Raw genomic sequence first — 17,577 nt, forward strand, 5'->3', positions numbered from 1 at the left:
GCAGCGGGTTTAAAACAAACAAAAGGAAGTATTCTTTCCCATAACGCACAGTCAACCTGTGGAACTCCTTGCCAGAGGATGTTGTGAAAGCCAAAATTATAACAGGGCTCAAAAAAGAAGTTCATTGAGGATAGGTCTATCAATGGCTATTAGCCAGGATGGGCAGGGATGGTGTTCCTAGCCTCTGTTTGCCAGAAGCTGGGAATGGGTGACAGGGGATGGATCACTTGGTGATTACCTGTTCTGTTCATCCCCTCTGGGGCACCTGGCATTGGTCACTGTCGGAAGACAGGATACTGGGCTAGATGGACCTTTGGTTTGACCCAGTATGGCCATTCTTATGTAGATACATTAATAATGAACACCACAGAAATACCTATAAGTAAACTGTGCTTGTGTATGAAATCCCAAAGTGAAATGAACTCTGACCATAAAGTAAAACTGGTTATATACAACCTGGTCTGGTTTCACAGTCTAAGCAGGTCAAGTGCACAAAATAAACAGCATAAATGGTGGAAAATATCATATTTGTTATATTGTTTTATTCTTCTTTATAATAATGATCAGAAGTGTAAAAGCTGGCTTGTATCAGACGCTTTTTTGCCCAGGTATAACTCAAAAATAGTTTCAGTATAAAAAAAGAAACAAACGTCAAAAAATGAGCCCATAAGGTAGTTAAATTGTTGTAATCTCTTCTAGTAGGTTGGTGGGGGTTTTTTGGAAGGGGAGATGGAAGACCCTAGACTACTGCCCTTTAGAAAACAAGTTGCTCTGTATGTAAAGAAACTGTTTTTTTGCAAAATGTCACTGCAGAGCCATGAGAATGTCATTACATAGCATCACAATCCCACTGCAGATGCCTCTTGCCCTCCTGAACTGTCTGCCCACTCCACCAGCTATACACATTGGAAAGAGGCCATGCTATCCCTCCCAACTGGCTTCCTCAAGCCCCGGAGCCTGCAAATGGTGAGTTCCCCACAACCCCTAAATGGATCCCACTCCTTCATTCAAAAAAAAAAATAATAATCGTAAGTAATGACTTAAACATGTCTTTAGATGGCTCTGCTCTGACAGTGCCCCAGGAATAGTGGTTGGGCTCCAACCCTCAACCAAAACACTGACTGGGACTTCCCAGGGGACTGCCTGAAATGCTGATCCCTCAGCTTCCTAATGTCTGTGTGATGGGCCCTGGGACAGTTAGAAAAGTTGCTGCCACAGTTCTATTGCAACATTGTACTTCCAAATTCAAATACAAGTGCATAAATATGGGCCTGATCCAAAGTCCAGTCAGCCAATGGAAAGACTTCCTCCGTGGCCTTTGGATCAGGCCCTGTGTGATGCAAAAGAAATCTCCAAGAGAATCATATCAGTCTACTAAATAATATGCCACAATAACGTTTATACATATTTGACCTTTAACTCATGCACCACACAGATCTTAACGCTGACAATGAGGTGAGGCTGATTCTTACTGAAGCCTTTTTCAGCCTCAAATACAATACGGGCTGAGATTTTCCCAGGATATCTGGATGCCGTTCTTATGAAAGTTAATGGGAAATAAGGCTTCTAAAGCCCTCAGGTGGCTTTAAAATCCGAGTCTATGAACTTCCTGGAACTTCAGTCATACCCTCAATATTACTTATCCACATGTTTTCCTCTTGAATAAGACTACTGAGTAAGGTAGCATCTAACAAAACAGATAGCTTAGGTCAGTGTGAATTCCTTCAGCTGTCTGTAAGTGCATGTTAAACTTCACCTTATTCACACTTCAGTCCTCAATCGCAAGCATCTGACACATGAAGATGAAGCTGTCACTAATATAGACAGGGTCACCCACACAGAGATCCCATGAGAAGAATAGGATGCTTATGTCTCCATCCATTTTCTGAGAACTGGAAGCCTGGACAGATAACTGAATGTCGCTTCCAGAAATACTGTATGTAATCTTCACACTATTCCTCAGAATTGTTTTTGACTGTAGTAAACAACTCTACTGGATAACTATACCTTTCCTCTTGAGTTAAGCTCATGACAGGCAGGGGGGCTTGCAAGGGGGGAGAAAGCAGGGGCATGGACACCCTTGCCCCAATAACTGGCAGAGGTACAAAACTCCTCCAGCCCTGGGACTGCAGGGGCGAGAGCGAGCTCCTCCGGCTCTGGCACAGAAATGCCACCCCAAAAGTGGTCAAATTGCCCCTGACGACAGGCCAGCTTGCGTCTATCCTTTATTTGTAAGGCCCTGCCAAATTCATGGCCATGAAAAACACATCATGAACCGGGAAATCAGATCTCCCCTGTGAAATCTAGCTATTGGAGGGGCAGGGCTGGGGACACCCCAGCGTGGCTCCAACTGCTGGTCCTGGCGGGGCTGAGGAGGGACGGGACTTCCTCTTCCCCTGCATGGCCACTCTTGGGGAGAGCTCAGACCCACCTCCAGGTACTTTCCCTGACTACAGGAAGCTCCGTGGCTGCTGCCAGCTCTGAAGGCTCCCAGCAGCACGGGGGAGATCAGACCCACCTCCACCTCCTGAATCTTCGCCAGCTGAGGGAAGTTCCATGGCTGCTGCCTTCGGAGCCCAGCTCTGAAGGCAGCACAGAAGTGAGGGTGGCAATCCCACAACACCCCTACATCAGCTTTGTGACCCCCCGTGATCCTCTTTTGGGTTAGTACCCCCACGGTTACAACAGTGTGAAATTACAGATGTAAACATCTGAAAACATGGAACTGACCAATTTTAAAACCCTCTGGCCATGAAATTGATCAAAATGGACCACGAATTTGGTAGGTCCCTATTTATCTATGAACTATCTTTAACCTTTAGGTGAAATTCCCCCCAGTGCAGAGAGCCTGCAAAAGACTCTATGTACCATTTATACCCTGTGTAAGGCCCTGATTCTACAAAACATGTAAGCATGTGCTTAAGCCCATTGCTACTCCTTTCATCCTATTTGCTGAATCAGGGCCTATGAGTCTGTTATAAGTAGAAGTGGGGCCAAAACACTTGTGCAAGTCCTTTGCACCTATGCACAAATTTCTGCCCTTAGTTATGCTTTCATGTAACCAAGACAGAATCTGGCCCTGTACTCTTAGCAGTAGTAATAAAAAAGTCTTTTGCACTTTACTGCTATATGCTGCTCTAGGTGCAACCAGAGAAAATTTTGAAAATAAACACTTAAAATTAAAAGCCACTATATGCATATGTCAGATGACTTGAGTATGTGTAACAAACCCTGCCCACATCTTGAAACAAGAATATTAGTAAGAAAAGTTGATCAGAGATACCAAAAAAGAGAACCTTATTGTGTATTAAATAAATCCTCAACAAACACAATTTAAAATGTACTGTAGATAATGAAATGCATCAAGACACATTGAACTCATGTAGAAACTGTACTACACAGTGAAATAAACATCATTTATGCAGAAATGATTACATATCAGGAATTAAAACATAAAACTTGAACTGACTCATCAGTCATTTAACTTACTGTCTCCTTCCATTACTTCCTCATGAGAATTTTCTAGCAGAAGGGTGGTAGAGGGCTGAGCTAGGTAACTGCTAAGAGATATAGAAATACAGTATTTGTGAGCAATGTTTGGTATTGAAGGCATTAATTTATAAATTTAATCAAAAGGCCAACACCAGAGCTTGGCTTTTTGACCAAAACGTAAATCAACTGGCTGCCAATGTTCTGCTTTATTAGAAGTATTTAGCAGCTTTTGAGGGGAAAAAGGAACATGTGATAGTTGACTGTGATATGAAAATTATCATTGACTGCGACTGGAAAGCACTGGATAGCGTACATTATAAGAAAATTAATGTGATTTGGCAATTCTTGGACTCCATCATTAACCCTAAAGCTTTTGATAGATCAGAAATCAAACATTTCAACACCTCGACATTTAAAATGGAACGCAACAATTCATTCATTTCCTTTGGAGCCTGCGTTTCAGCTCCTTACTCAGAAAATCTCCCATGGACATCAATGAGAGCTTTGTCTGAGTAAGCAGCCCAGCACCGGGCCTGACCTGTTCAATGGAGAACTTTTCTTTATAATATTGAAACCACTTAGGAAAATAAAACAATACACACAAACTAAGCAGCTAAGAGCAAGGACCAAATTCCTCCTAATCTAAGGTAGGCTGAAGAACTTGGTGTCTGGGAGGATGAGGCAACAACACCATAAGTAGCCTCTACTCTAACTGCAGAATCACTGTCCTGACAATCATATTGCAGCTACCCACAGAACAAACAACTTCAGCACCTGCCAATGAAGAAAAGCATTCTGCACAGACTGTCCTCTGGGCATGTACATTTCTACCTCGGATGACCTATTTGTGGGTGAGGTCCAGGTCCATGGGTTTCATGGCTAAAGACAGGTGGAACTGAAGGGAGAGTTAAAACAGCGTTGGACACAAAATGATGCACTTCAGAGTCAGATTTAATGTTGTATGTATAATTCAAGCTTCCAACACTTCAATTCTAGACATTGTAAAAGGGACCTATATACGGTAATGTGCCTGTAGCGCATCCAAACATTTGGGACCCTTTAGATCGAGATCCAAACTTCACAGCTCTGACCTGTCTCTAGAATGGGAGAAACAGAAACATCAAATGCAAAACAACTGCTGAACTTTGGGGTAGAGTGGATTTGGGTTTGATTCTGGATTAGAACTGCATGTCTGTCCTGTGGTTACAGTACTAATGTGTCATTAAATGGAATTTCGTGGTGGCTTATTATTTCTTTACATATTCTTCCAAGAAGGATGCAAAGGTAGGAGCAATAAAATTCTGGTTCAATAAGAAAACATTGAAATTGTCACTTTAAAAAGAAAAATTGAATACCCCCTAGTAATATGAACATACTAATCCAGTGGGCTCTGACATTTCACATATGGAAGGCCATCAATAAAGAGTGTATAAATTGCACAAGTGACACCATAAAATTATAGTCTCACAGCCTGTTTCTAGGCTGTTTGGCACCTTGTATAGTCATTTCCATCTGTACAAAGTGGGGGTACGTTCCCTCCATTCACACACCTGTTTTGGGGGACAACCTGCTTTCTATTTTTGGATTCTTGTGTGTTATTCCTGAATTTTAGGAAATAAAAGTAGTGTTACATTCCCACCCTGCAGCAAGGGTATTTATGTTTTTATCTAACTTCTCTGTGTGTATGCCATGAACATATAACAAGGTGCCAGACAGCAAAGAATCAGGCCTGTGGGTATGAAATGTTAAGGAAAAACAGAAGGGCTTCTGACCCTTCGAAGGGTCATGTACGAACATGTACCATGCAAGGAGATGTATATGAAGTTGACTGTGCGCTGGAAACCCGTGTATTAAACTCTCTTATTAACATGAATAGGGTATTTTAACAGTATTTTAACAGAAATACAAATAGCTTTGACAATAAAGGAAAGAGTCCAAACATGCACAGATGGTAGCTTTCATCTTCAATTAAAAAAAATCATCCTTTTGTTGTCCTTAAGTTTCAGACAGTAATTCCTGAAGGAAAACACAGAATAAAAACAAGTAAATTCCTCTGGGCCTACCAGCTGTGTGCATGTGGACTTGTTATCCTCTGTGTATTACCTCCAACACCACAGGAGCCGACTCCTCAAGACTTGGCTGTTGTATGAATCCTTGTAAACAAGGCTCTAAGCCCTGAAATTTTAGAAAACAAATCTTGGGTTCAACTTAAATTCAAATCTGAACCCATTCAGTCAAAGAATTATAGGCCAATTCTGCTCCCATTAAAGGCAAAATGCCCATTGATTTCCAATGGCAGCAGAATCAGGCTCTGTGTGAGATGCAATTTTTCTAGGGCTGGAGTGTGAGGGTCAGAGATGAGGAGAGGGCTCATGCCAGTCCTTTGGACTCTCTCTCTCAAGTGCCCAGATTTTTTTGGTAGCGTAATAGCCAAGTATCTTTCTTGGAGGCCTTTGTACCCCCACTGCGGTTACTGTGTGCCAACTATAAACATGCTATGCACAGCTGTTGACTCACCCTCTGGAGAGCTTGCTTTCTAGGAATCATGCTATTTTATTTCAAAAACATTAAAAAACTGGCAAGTTCAGTAACAACACTGTAAAAGGGACTATATGTGAGCAAGTGTCCACAGGTGTCTCCTGAAAGATGTCCTGAAGAGCATAAGCAAAGGGTGAATTTGACCTCTTTGCAGAAGGTCAGCACAAGGACTATGGTATGCACCATGTAAGCCTTAACTTATGACCTCAGAGTGAAATCCTGGCCCCAGCAAAGTCAAGAGCAAAACTACCATTGACTTCAATGTGGTCAGGATTTCACTCTCAAAATCATATTGGGCTTACAGTGTAGAGAAGCCTCATGGTGTCCCTCTGCACAGAGGTGAATTTCACCCAAAATGCATTCCCATCTAGCAGTGAAGTTTGGGGAGGAAATTATTTTAGCTCTCAATAGATTTTGTTTACATTCCAGTTTCTTACATCTGGCAAACATGAACTGAGATGACAGTCTGTCTTTGACACAAAGTCAGGAATAAAAGTTCATAAAGAGTGACAGCAAAGGTACCTCTGATGGAAGGAAGGTTCTTCCATATTTAAAGCAACACATAAAATATGAAGCTCACCTAAACTGTGGTCTTATCATGGAATTAACATAAGACTTAGTTCAGTGCCTGGTGAACTACTAAATCCTTCTTTATGTGCCAATATAATTATTAAAACAGTAAATCATATTCTTAATTTCTCAGTGGTGATGTAAAGATAAAAGCACTCGGGTACCAGGGCAATCTGTGTGGAATAAACTGCCTAGATAAACAAAGAGAAAGTTATGTTAACTTAAACATTTGGTTTATGAAATATACACAGTAGTAACATCATAAACTAACTTTCTCTTTACTTTACCCATCAGGAAAGTACAGTACACATTAAATCATGCTACAGAGATAATAACCTTTAAGACTGGAGATGGATTATTGCCTTTTAAATAATTGTCTCTGTCATGACATTTTTTGTTTGTCTGGTTATCTAAAGTATAATTGTGCTTTTCTGTATTCACTTTCTAGGCCAACGAGGCATGGGCTAATGCTGGGAAACTCAAGTTTTCTCTTGGGGCATTCCCTTTTGCAAGTCACTTGTACAGCACAAGCAAGCTGTCCAATCAAGTGGATGCTATTCCACATGCTCCACTGGACTGCACAGACACTGTTGACTCCCTGCTTGGTCCTGCACGCCTAAGTATTGGGGTAGAGAAGGGATATGAGGGGCTATGAGGGGGATATGAGGGGCTCAACTGCACTCCACATGCATTCCACATGCTCCACTGGACTGCACAGACACTGTTGACTCCCTGCTTGGTCCTGCACGCGTAAGTATTGGGGTAGAGAAGGGATATGAGGGGCTCAACTGCACTCCACATATTAGTCATACAGACCCTTCCTACACTAAGCAAGATATGTTGCAAGAAACCATTGTTCTGAGCTCACCATACTTGTATAACACCCGTATTTACATACACAGCACTAAAGTGTTTTACAAGTACTGGTTGCATGAGCCTGGAGAGATCTGCCCATAGGTTTCTTTTTATTTAGGAAGATTACACTGGCTTTAAATGGCTTTTCATGGATATTACTATTTCCGGGAATTAGAATTCATAAGTAGTATCAATTCTTATTGTTTATTCTGACACAATAACTTCTGCATTCAAGGGCACAAAGCAGCATTTGGGAAGCTGCCATGGTATTTGCGATAAAGATACAATAAAAAAACACCCCTTTTTTGCCAGCAGAGTTTGCATTTTCTGTATCTACTATCTAATTTGCCAGAAGGTATGCAGCAGAATCCAAAGCAAAGAGCATAGCTAGACTTTGAAAACGATAGTGACAGTACATAGGTAAACCATAATACGAGCATCAAAAAGCGGGGTATGTGCTAATAAATATCACTTAGCAATAAGGCATGTATTCAGCAGGACTAACATAATTAGTGAACGCAGTGTAGCAGGACTAACGTCATTAGTAAATACAATGTACAATCTCTCTGAACAAGTGTAATTTCACTAAGAAGTCTCAGTAAATAGAGCTTTGGTAATTAAAAAAACTAGGGTCTACTCCTGCTCCTATTAAAATGAATGGAAGTTTTGCTACTGATTTCAATGGGAGCAGGACTGAGTCCTTAGTAATTAGAAGCTCTGATCCTGAGTTGTTAGCTCCCAAAAAGAAGACAATTTTGTTACACCAAGTCCATGCTGAGCTTACATTATAGTTTTATTATCCACTCTATTTTTTTTTTCATCCAGAGTGTCTTTTATTTCCCACCCCCCTTTTTATGTTTTGTTTTTCTGAGTTTTGGAGCATCTGAGCAACCCAGTGACATCACTGGAGAGCAAAATGTGGCCCATTTTTCCAGTACAGTATAATGGTGTCCTTTGTCCTGAAAGGTGAGGTTTGTTCTGTCTATGCTTTTATCTTTCTTTGGACCAACTTCTTCTGGTAGAAGGTACAGGCTTTCAAGCTAAACAGAGCCCTGCGTAGCTTGAAAGCCGTACCGCCCACCAAAGGAAGTTGGTGCAATAAAAGATTACCTCATTCATATCCTGGCATCGACATGGCTACATCAACACTGCAAAAACTGCATTTAGCATAAGCTACAGCTTTGTGATCCCAAGGTGAACTTATCATATAGACTCTGTGTCTAGACTCAAATGATTTTGTTTTTGGTCTATCTGAAAAAGTTGTTTGACTCTTAAGGATACAGACTGCCCCTTGCACATATAAATCTTTCCAAGGATAAAATATGTTCCTCAAACTGCTGAGTTAAAGGCAGATTTTCCCCCGCAGGGAGTGCAGTTTAAGCCAAAAGGGAAAATGAAGGATTTATGTCAGTAAAATCAGCAGATCCGCTAGATCCACATGCACTTGTTTGTTTATCCTTGCATAGTGACATCCAGTCTGACAATCTCTGAGCCTCCCCTCCCTTAATCACATGGTTCCCTTTGGAATTCTTTCTCTGAAAGGACTGTAGACACGGAGGTAAGTTCCTACTCCTTTCACCAGTTAAGTCATGGATAGATTCTACTGGGAAATCCACATTATCCAGAGGGAAATTATCAAACTCCTTCCCCTCCCTCTCCCTCAGAAAGTTATCTCTAAAGACCCACAAAGCCTCCAGATGTCACACAGAAGGGCACTCGCAGTACAGGAGGAGCATGCTACAAATAGGGTTCCCCCTTCTACAGGGCTGGTTGGGGTTCTGCCCTATTTTGCTTGCCTCCACACCAAGCAGAGGAAGAGAAAAGTCTAAACCCTTACATTCTGTGGTGATGATTTTCAAAAATCACTAGCGATTTTGCTTTCTCAATATGAGTGACCTTAAAGGGGGCTAATTTTCACAGGATTAGCACTCAGCACATTCTGAAAATGAGGCCCCTTCAAGGTGTCTCAGGTTGGGCATCCAAAAACTAAGGCACTAAATATCACTATTCATGTATAAAAATCTTGGGCTATAAATATATATTTTTTAAAGTAACTGGTTTAAAATTGCTTTCATTTGTAACATCAAAAATGTCTTTCTTTTAAAAAAAATAATTTGTCAAATAGTAAAGCCTTCATATGGTTTATGAATATTTAATAATGGAACCAAATAGAATATAGAGTTGTAAAAGTAAGCCCCAATGCATGCACAATACAGGCCTGATTTTGTCATGCTTATCTGACAAAACTTGAAGTCAACACTACCTACTAATGCTACTAGCTGCAGACTGCACAATCAGTTCCCACATTTTTGAAATACAAATTTAATATTGATTTGAGCATGCAGCCTTAGATCACTTGTGCAGTGGTCAGATTAATACAAAAAAAGGCTTAAAAGCTCCATTCATCAAGTCCATATTTCACAACCTAAGATACATTTACTTGAGAGACTAATGACTTCAAAAGACCCATAACAACTTATGAGTTCCCAGTTTTCAAAGTTCAGTGTGAAGGATTGATTTCATAGACCATAAAGGCTCTGAAGGGGATGCTACGAGCAATGTAGTTGAAAATAAAATGTTTACAAGCATCTGAATACAGGTTTTCACAATAGACAGTAACAACCTAGTGGGCAAATAGTAGTTATTTTCATAATCACAATAGGGCCTACCACAATATGGATGTAGTATACATCTGATGAAGTGAGCTGTAGCTCACGAAAGCTCATGCTCAAATAAATTGGTTAGTCTCTAAGGTGCCACAAGTACTCCTTTTCTTTTTGCGAATACAGACTAACACGGCTGTTCCTCTGAAACCAAAATTACTACTGTTCACCTAACAGTGCAGTTAAACATGCACCCAATCCACTAGTAAATTTGCATAATAAAGATATGTTTAAAAGTCATTTTTGGTAGATCAGCATAGCTTCTGTTTAACAAATACACAAAACACACTAAAGTGGCTGCCCCAGCTCATGTTTACGCTTGGGTCCACCTGCGGCATCATAGCATAGAGTAAACTCCCTTCAACTCCAGCAAGTTCCCCTGAGAGCAGAGGAGTAACTGATCAGAAGAATGGTTTCAGAGTAGCAGCCGTGAAAGAAAAGGAGGACTTGTGGCACCTTAGAGACTAACCAATTTATTTGAGCATAAGCTTTCCTGAGCTACAGCTCACTTCATCGGATGCATATTGTGGAAACTGCTCTGCAAACACAGGCTAGGGCTTGCAGTCCTATTGGTTTAAAGGAGGCTGCGGGAATAAGAAGAGTGGAACTGGGCCCTGCATCTTTCTCCCTTGGGGGTTGCCAAGTTTGGTTGGAGGTATTCCTGGAGGTTTCACCACCTGACATAACCTTTAATTAAAGATTAATCTTTAATTTCCAGGATAACCCTGGAGTGTAGGCAACCTATTTGTTCCCCTGTAGAGCTTTATCTGTCCGCAGAGCGCTACCGATCTGTAGGCCCGCTATCCACAGAGAAAGCTGCACAATGATCTCGCCATCTGCTGCCCCTTCCCTCTCCCTCCCGGGTTCGCCCACCCGCGCTCTAGCTCGCCCCCCTCCCCGGGTGGGCTGACGTGCGGAGCGGGATCATGGTGGGGGTGGGCGCCCTGCTGCCCTTACCGGCGAAGTTCTTGGTGAAGACCAGGGTGACGAGCAGAATGGGGATGAGGACGGTGCCGATGGTGACCACGCGGTCGAAGGGCAGCTCGAGCTTGAGCTGCAGCAGCAGCGCCGCCAGCGAGCCGGCCTTGTCGTCCTGCTGCCCGGGCAGGATCAGCTCCTTCAGCTTCTCGCCCGCCAGCAGAGCAGTAGCCATGTCCGGGTGGTTATCGATGATGTGTTGCATAAGCGGCTGCGGGCGGCTTCACGCCACGCCAGGCTCGCCGGGGGGTGGCTGAGCTTCGCCCCTGCGTGACTCTCCGGCGGCGCGGGCGCTCCCAGCCTACAGGGTGACACCGACAATGAAAAGAGCCCACGCGGATGGGAGCCGCAGCCAGGGACCCGCGCAGGTGGGGCGGCGGGCGGGCTTGCAGCAGTGGCACCATCTCTAGCTCGCAGGAGATGCTGCTCCTATTGAGACTGCGGGTCTGCCGCCCGGAAGCTATCCCGGGCATGCTCCGCGGCTCTGCACGGGAGAGCACGCACCGGGACCCCGGCAAAGCCGGGCAACCAGGGCGATGCAACAGAGCTATAGGATCGGGGCAATGGCGCAACCAGAGCCGCACGGTGGGAAATCAAAGAGCAACACAGTGCAAGGCAGTGCAGTAACATTCAGGGAAGAGCCCTGCAAGAAAAGGCCGTGAGAGGTGGGCAATCAAAGGCATTCAGTGACAAGAACAATGCAACGAGCTCTGCAATAAACAGCCACACAATAGAAGCCGGCCAGAGCCAGGCTGCCCCAGGTAAAGTGGTGCAGACGCAGGGAGGAGGGCATTTACCTTGTAACTTTGGTCTCTTCAGCTCCAAGCGGATGGTGTGACCCAAACGGTGACGTTGTAAATAACTGCAGAGGCGAAAACAACTTACCCCCTCTCCCCGTGCCAGGAGGAGGAACCGCACCTCCCACAGTCATACAATCACCCCCAAACTGGGGGGAATGGGGGGTAATCTATCGGTGCTTGTTATTGCCGCTGCTGAAAGGCGCTTGCACGGAAATCTCCATCTGCACCGAGCGGCAGCGACGCGCAGAGCGATTCAAGAAGGGGCTTGCAGCGGCGGGAAGGAGGCTGCCGCCCAAAGGCGAATGGGCTGAACGCAAGAGGTCCGTTCCGCTGTTAGACCGAACATCTGGAGCCCGCCTAGCTGGAAGCAGGGGCGGCGGGGGCACTTGCAGTGGCGGGGCAGCTGGAGCGGCGCTGGCTGGTACCGGGCGAGCACAGCGCACGGAGGGGCTGCAGCGCTCGCGCTGCCTCGCGCTGGGGCTGTGGCGCCGCAGCACGGCTCTGGGGGGCGAGCAGCCGGATTTGGTACTGGGCTGTTGCCGAGCATGCTCAGTAGCCTCGCCTGAAGTGGTGGCGGGGGGGGGGGGGGGGCGCCCTACCTGGGCATCCTTGTCCTCAGAACCGCCTTCCTCAGACAGCGGGCGGGAATCACAGCGGCGGCGCGGGCAGCGCTTGTGCGGGGGGACAAAGCATGCCCAGAGGAGGGTCAGAGACATGGAGGGAGGGAGCCAGATGGGCAGACTCAGGGACGTCAGTCCCCGGTTTACAGGGGCTCCATGGAGCCGGGCACATGCTCAGACGGGGCCCTGGCCTGCTCCGCTTGCACTGCGGCCCCATACCCCGCTGGATTCCCCCACCCACCACTTGCTCCTCTTGGCCTGCGCGCTTGCTGCCTCCTCAGCCCCCTCCCCTGCTCGTCTCTGCCCCCGGCCAGACCCCAGTGCAATTCCGGCTCCAGGCAGTCTCTGCTTCCCACCACCTGGGGGGCCCCACCTGTCTCCCCTGAGCTGAGGCGCCTGGGACTGGTGCAGAAGCCTGGCCAGTCTCAGCTCCATTGCTCCCCTGGGGGCCCACAAATAAGTTTGGCGCCAGGCCCACAAAAGGTTAATGGGGCCCTGGGGACAGTGCAGGAGATGAGGCTGAGAAAGGAGGCGATGGACTGCAGGAGGAGTGGCAGAAGCTGGGGGATAAGGAGGGGGTCGAGGGGAGAAAAGTTACCAACCATGGGGTGAGCAGATTACATTGATGGCCAGAATAGGGCAAGGGCAGCACAGAGGTTGAGTTCCTGGTTGGCTGATCTCAGCCTCCCCTTCCCAGAGGGGAAGGCAGAGGGTAGCTCTGTGCCTACAGAAAGCAGCTCATTATCTGAAACGATGCAATGACCCGCCAAAGGAGACTTGGCTCAGTACAATATTTAGGCTCTCCAGCTCTTGCACTTTTTAACAACCCTAGCTCCAGGAATCATATTACAGGAGAGCACAGCCTTCATTTAAAATATTAAGTTTCTAGTCCTCATGCTTTTAGAGAAAAGCTTGAAATGTGAAGCAAGTGCACCCTATAAGTGCTCAACAGCCAGAAGGTAGATTTAAAAGAGCCCAACATTTAAAAAAAAAAATTTTTTTAAAACAAATCTCATGATTTTTGGGAACTAGACTCTTTTTTTGAAGGTTTGGGGAGTTAGCAATACTGAACACACACAAAAAAATCATTCATTTTTTGGCATTTAAAAGAATTCCGTTAGTTTACATAGGTGTAATATGTCTGTCATATCTGTTCACAAGTGTCATGGTTGCTGTTCTGATTGCCTGACTGTTCCTTGTCACTCTGCTCAAAACATAGGTTCACTCCTAAAATGCATTTATTTAAAAAGCAGTATTTTTTACTTATTGTCCTTAGCACACTATCATATATCTTGGTTAACATTGTACAGATGGATGTTGTTATGTTACTTAATTTATGGGGTTAATAGCAAATAATCACAGAAAATAATAATGCTAGTAGTTAAGCAGTCACCTCTCCAAGTGTTTTCTGATGTAAAATTTCCCATGTTCTTATTGTGATTTTAGTTTACAATTTTATATTTATTTTCTTTTGTACAGCACAAGTTTATTCTTTGTCATTATACAGCAGAACCTCAGGAATGCAGGTTGTTCTTAACTCTCAACAAAACATTCTGGCTTTTCTTTCAAAAGTTTACAACTGAACACTGACTTAATAAAGCTTTGAAATTTTACTATGCAGAAGAAAAATGCTGCATTTATTTTTTAGTAGTTTATGTTTAACACAGTACTGTACTGTACCTGCTTTCTTTTTGTCTCTGCTGCGGCCTGATTGTATCCGGTACTTCCAGTTCCAAATGAGGTGGGTGGTGATTGGTCAATTCGTAACTCTAGTGTTTGTATCTCTGAGGTTCTACTGTATAACTTCAATGCTATCCGTTTTTTCTGGGTTGTCATAAGACTTTTTCCTCATTCTCTTTGATCCACCTAGGAGAGCTACCTTTCTCAAACTGTTATTTCGCTTTTCTCCACCAACTTAATGCTTTTCCATGTCACCACTTGTGTGTTGAACTTACTCCTGAAATTCATGAAGGGCCCCATACTACCTAATTTGAAATATCTCCCCAAACCAAAATTTCTACTGAAGTTTTTACTAAACATAGATATATGTTTTTGACTACCTAGACTTACATGACATTGCTATTAATAGGAATATCTGTATCACAAAGTTAAGCACTAGTTTAATTTTTTTTTTCTGGATAGAGGCTTTAGTTTGCATAGTGGTACTGCAACCACTGAGTTACCTCTACATATCTGAAATATTAGGTCATGTCTATTACATGCAATAGTGGTTTGGTCTTCCAGTAATATGTAAGATTTTTCTTTTATTACAAAACAAATTTTATCTTTAAGAAATTCCCCAATCCTGCATAAACTTATGTGCAGGCTTCTTTAACTGTAAGCTTGAAAATCATATGTTTTAATAAAGGAACTCACAGTAGAATTTGATAATGGTCACGAGGGCCCTGCTCCACCCCATCTTCTTACCAGCAGAAACTACCCAGAGTCCTCCAAGTGTGCTTCTGAGTAAAGCTTCATTTCCAGGCCCCTTCACCAATATAACCACAGTCCCCCATGCTCCCACCTATTTACAGTGTTTGCAAGGGTTTAAGCCTTCTCAGCAAGATCAGCATTCTCCCCTTTACACTTCCTTCCTGTGCCTTTCATCAGCCCTGGACTGATGGGCCAATTGAGTTCATTACCCTTAATCAGCTTCTCCTGATGCACTAATTAGCCTCCAGAAAGAAAAAGGAGTACTTGTGGTACCTTAGAAACTAACACATTTATTTGAGCATAAGCTTTCATGAGCTACAGCTCACTAGTTATTAATGGCCTTCAGTATGCTGATAACTGTGCTATCCTTAAACACACACTGAGGCTGACTTGCAGTCTACCCTAGATCTCTTCTCAGGTGCCGATCATAAACTGGGACTTTCCCTCAACATTGGGAAGTCTAAGGTGCTCCACGAGCCTGGCCCCATTCTCCCTCAAATTGTCATCGGTGGTGAACCCCTGGAAAACATTGAGCATTTCACTTAGCCTGGTAGACACCTCTACCAGACAGCCAATCTTGATCTGGAGATTGAACATAGGATCTGTTGTGCCAGTATATCCTTCAGAAAGTTGCTCCATCGTGTCTTCATTGACAGAGATCTGCAGATGGAAACTAAGGTCCGGGTCAACAATGCAGTACTCATCCCCACTCTTCTTTATGGGTGCGAGACATGGGTGACGTACCAAAGCCATCTTAAGCATCTGGAGTGGTACCAACAGCACTGTCTTAGGAAGATTATCCATATCAGATGGGAAGACCATCACACCAATGCCAGCATTCTCTCTGCAGCTAACATCACCAGTGTTGAGGCAAAGATTATGAAATATCAACCTCCCTGGACTGGTCATTGTGTGCAGATGGCTGAGATTCATCTTCTGAAGCAAGTCCTCTTTTTTTCCACTTAATCATGGTAAGAGATCCATGGGGGACAGAGGCAATGCTACAAGGACACCATGAAAGTATATCTTTAGAAGGGAGGCATTGACTCCACAAATTGGGAAGAGCTGGCTAGCAAGAGACTGTAATGGCATCACATCATACATCAAGTCTCAGCCTGTTTTGAAGAAAATCGCCTTGCTTAAGAGGCTGAGAAATGGCAGAGGGGGAAGGAAAGGGTACAGCATCCCAGCCAGCAGCTGTGCTCTTTCCAAGCAACCATGGAAATACCTGTAAAGCATGAATTGGACTCCTCAGTCATCTTAAGTCTCATCAATGATTTTCTCCTGGCAGATATCATCTTCCTATCAAGGGATAGCTGCCGCTGATGGTCTCTATGAAACTCAGGTACCGAGGGTTTAAGAGTGCTCTGATGGAGGTGCTGGAGTTCGATGCTTAGATTTGTATGGTATCAATGGTAGTACCAGTGGAAGAGATGTATTTTGTCTGAGGAATGTTTTTCCTTGTCATCTCTGTTATGTCCGGTTGGTACTGAGACTCGCTTGGAGCTGTGTTTGCTCTTGGAGCTTCTTGGGTTTTGGGCCCTGGCAGTTTTGGGCCCTGGGTTTTGGGCCCTGCAGGCTCCTCCTAATCAGAGGAGCCTGCAGCCTCCATGTTACTGGATCTAGAAAATCAACAATTCTGAGACTGCTGACTTAGTAGAAGAAAGAGATCTCTTTGAAGCAGACGCATTCTGCGGCAAGTCACAGCCCATTTTCCTGGGGCCTTTGGAGATCTCTGACGTCTTTCCCTTCTTGGGGTAGTGATGGACCGAGATCTTAGGGGCATTAGATCTGCTCAGAGACCAATATACTGGGGTGGGGGCGGGGAGGGAGGAGGGAGAGTTCTCCTGACGTGGCTCTGACCTGGGCTGAAGGGAGCATTCCATCATAAGTCTCAGTTTGATCTCCTGATTCTTCCTGGCTCTAGATTTCAGGGTTAAACAGAAGTTACTCTTCTGTGAGATGTGTGATTCTCCAAGGCAGTGGATGCACTTGGAACGGTGGTCTCTAACTGGGACATTTGAAGCCTGAGTAGCTGAGCATACTCTTCCGAGAAGGCAAGTCTCCCTGATGGGAGAAGAGAGGAAAAAAGGCACTCCTCTTACTAAAATTAAACACTAAGCTACTATTAAGATAAAAAGAAAAGACAGTAAGACAAGACATACTGGAAGTGGGCACACTACGGCTATGTCTCAGGCCAAGGAGGTTGAGAGAGAACCAAGGGCAGTTCATCTGTGCAGCTCTATATAGCTTGGGCACGAGGGTGTGTAGGGAGCATACATGGGCTGAATAGACATTGCTCACGAAAATCTCCGATCAAAGGTGCATGGGGCACATCCACACCTGATGAAGTGGAACACCTATGGGACATTACTCAAGAAGACATCAGATTTCTCTTTTCATAGTCTTCCTCACTACAGAATCATTTAGTTAAATCATTGATTTTGCAATCAGCTTGGAGAAATACTGCAGATATTGCAACTACTTTGATTGCCAAAATGACAATGAAGATGGGATGTTGGTGAGAAACAAAAAATTGGGGTATATGTACAGCATATGGTAGGGTAAATAAGGAAACACAAAATGGCTGTCCCTAGCACAAGAACAGGTGTCATGGTCTAGTACCCA

The 17,577-nt window shown here is 44.3% G+C and overlaps 1 protein-coding gene across 6 annotated transcripts in view; it reads right to left on the reverse strand.

The window, feature by feature from the left end:
- The window catches only part of PANX2 (pannexin 2), a 28,130-nt gene extending 15,476 nt beyond the window's left edge, over window positions 1-12,654 (reverse strand). Inside the window, exons 1-3 of one of the 6 annotated variants that reach the window (XM_075124470.1) lie at window positions 11,076-11,198; window positions 5,596-5,667; window positions 3,490-3,560 (exon numbers count right to left, since the gene is read on the reverse strand). In XM_075124470.1, the coding sequence (XP_074980571.1) occupies window positions 3,490-3,502 (13 nt within the window). In that variant the 5' untranslated portion in view covers window positions 3,503-3,560; window positions 5,596-5,667; window positions 11,076-11,198. Of the gene's footprint in view, window positions 1-3,489; window positions 3,561-5,555; window positions 5,668-11,075; window positions 11,398-11,893; window positions 12,437-12,495 lie in introns of those variants that run through there. The other 5 variants (XM_075124468.1, XM_048836856.2, XM_075124467.1 and 2 more) reach the window with 5 other exon arrangements.
- Between the last annotated feature and the right edge of the window lie 4,923 nt (window positions 12,655-17,577).

Source organism: Caretta caretta, chromosome 1, assembly GCF_965140235.1.
Source record: "Caretta caretta isolate rCarCar2 chromosome 1, rCarCar1.hap1, whole genome shotgun sequence".
In the NCBI taxonomy this organism is placed as follows: Eukaryota; Metazoa; Chordata; order Testudines; family Cheloniidae; genus Caretta; species Caretta caretta.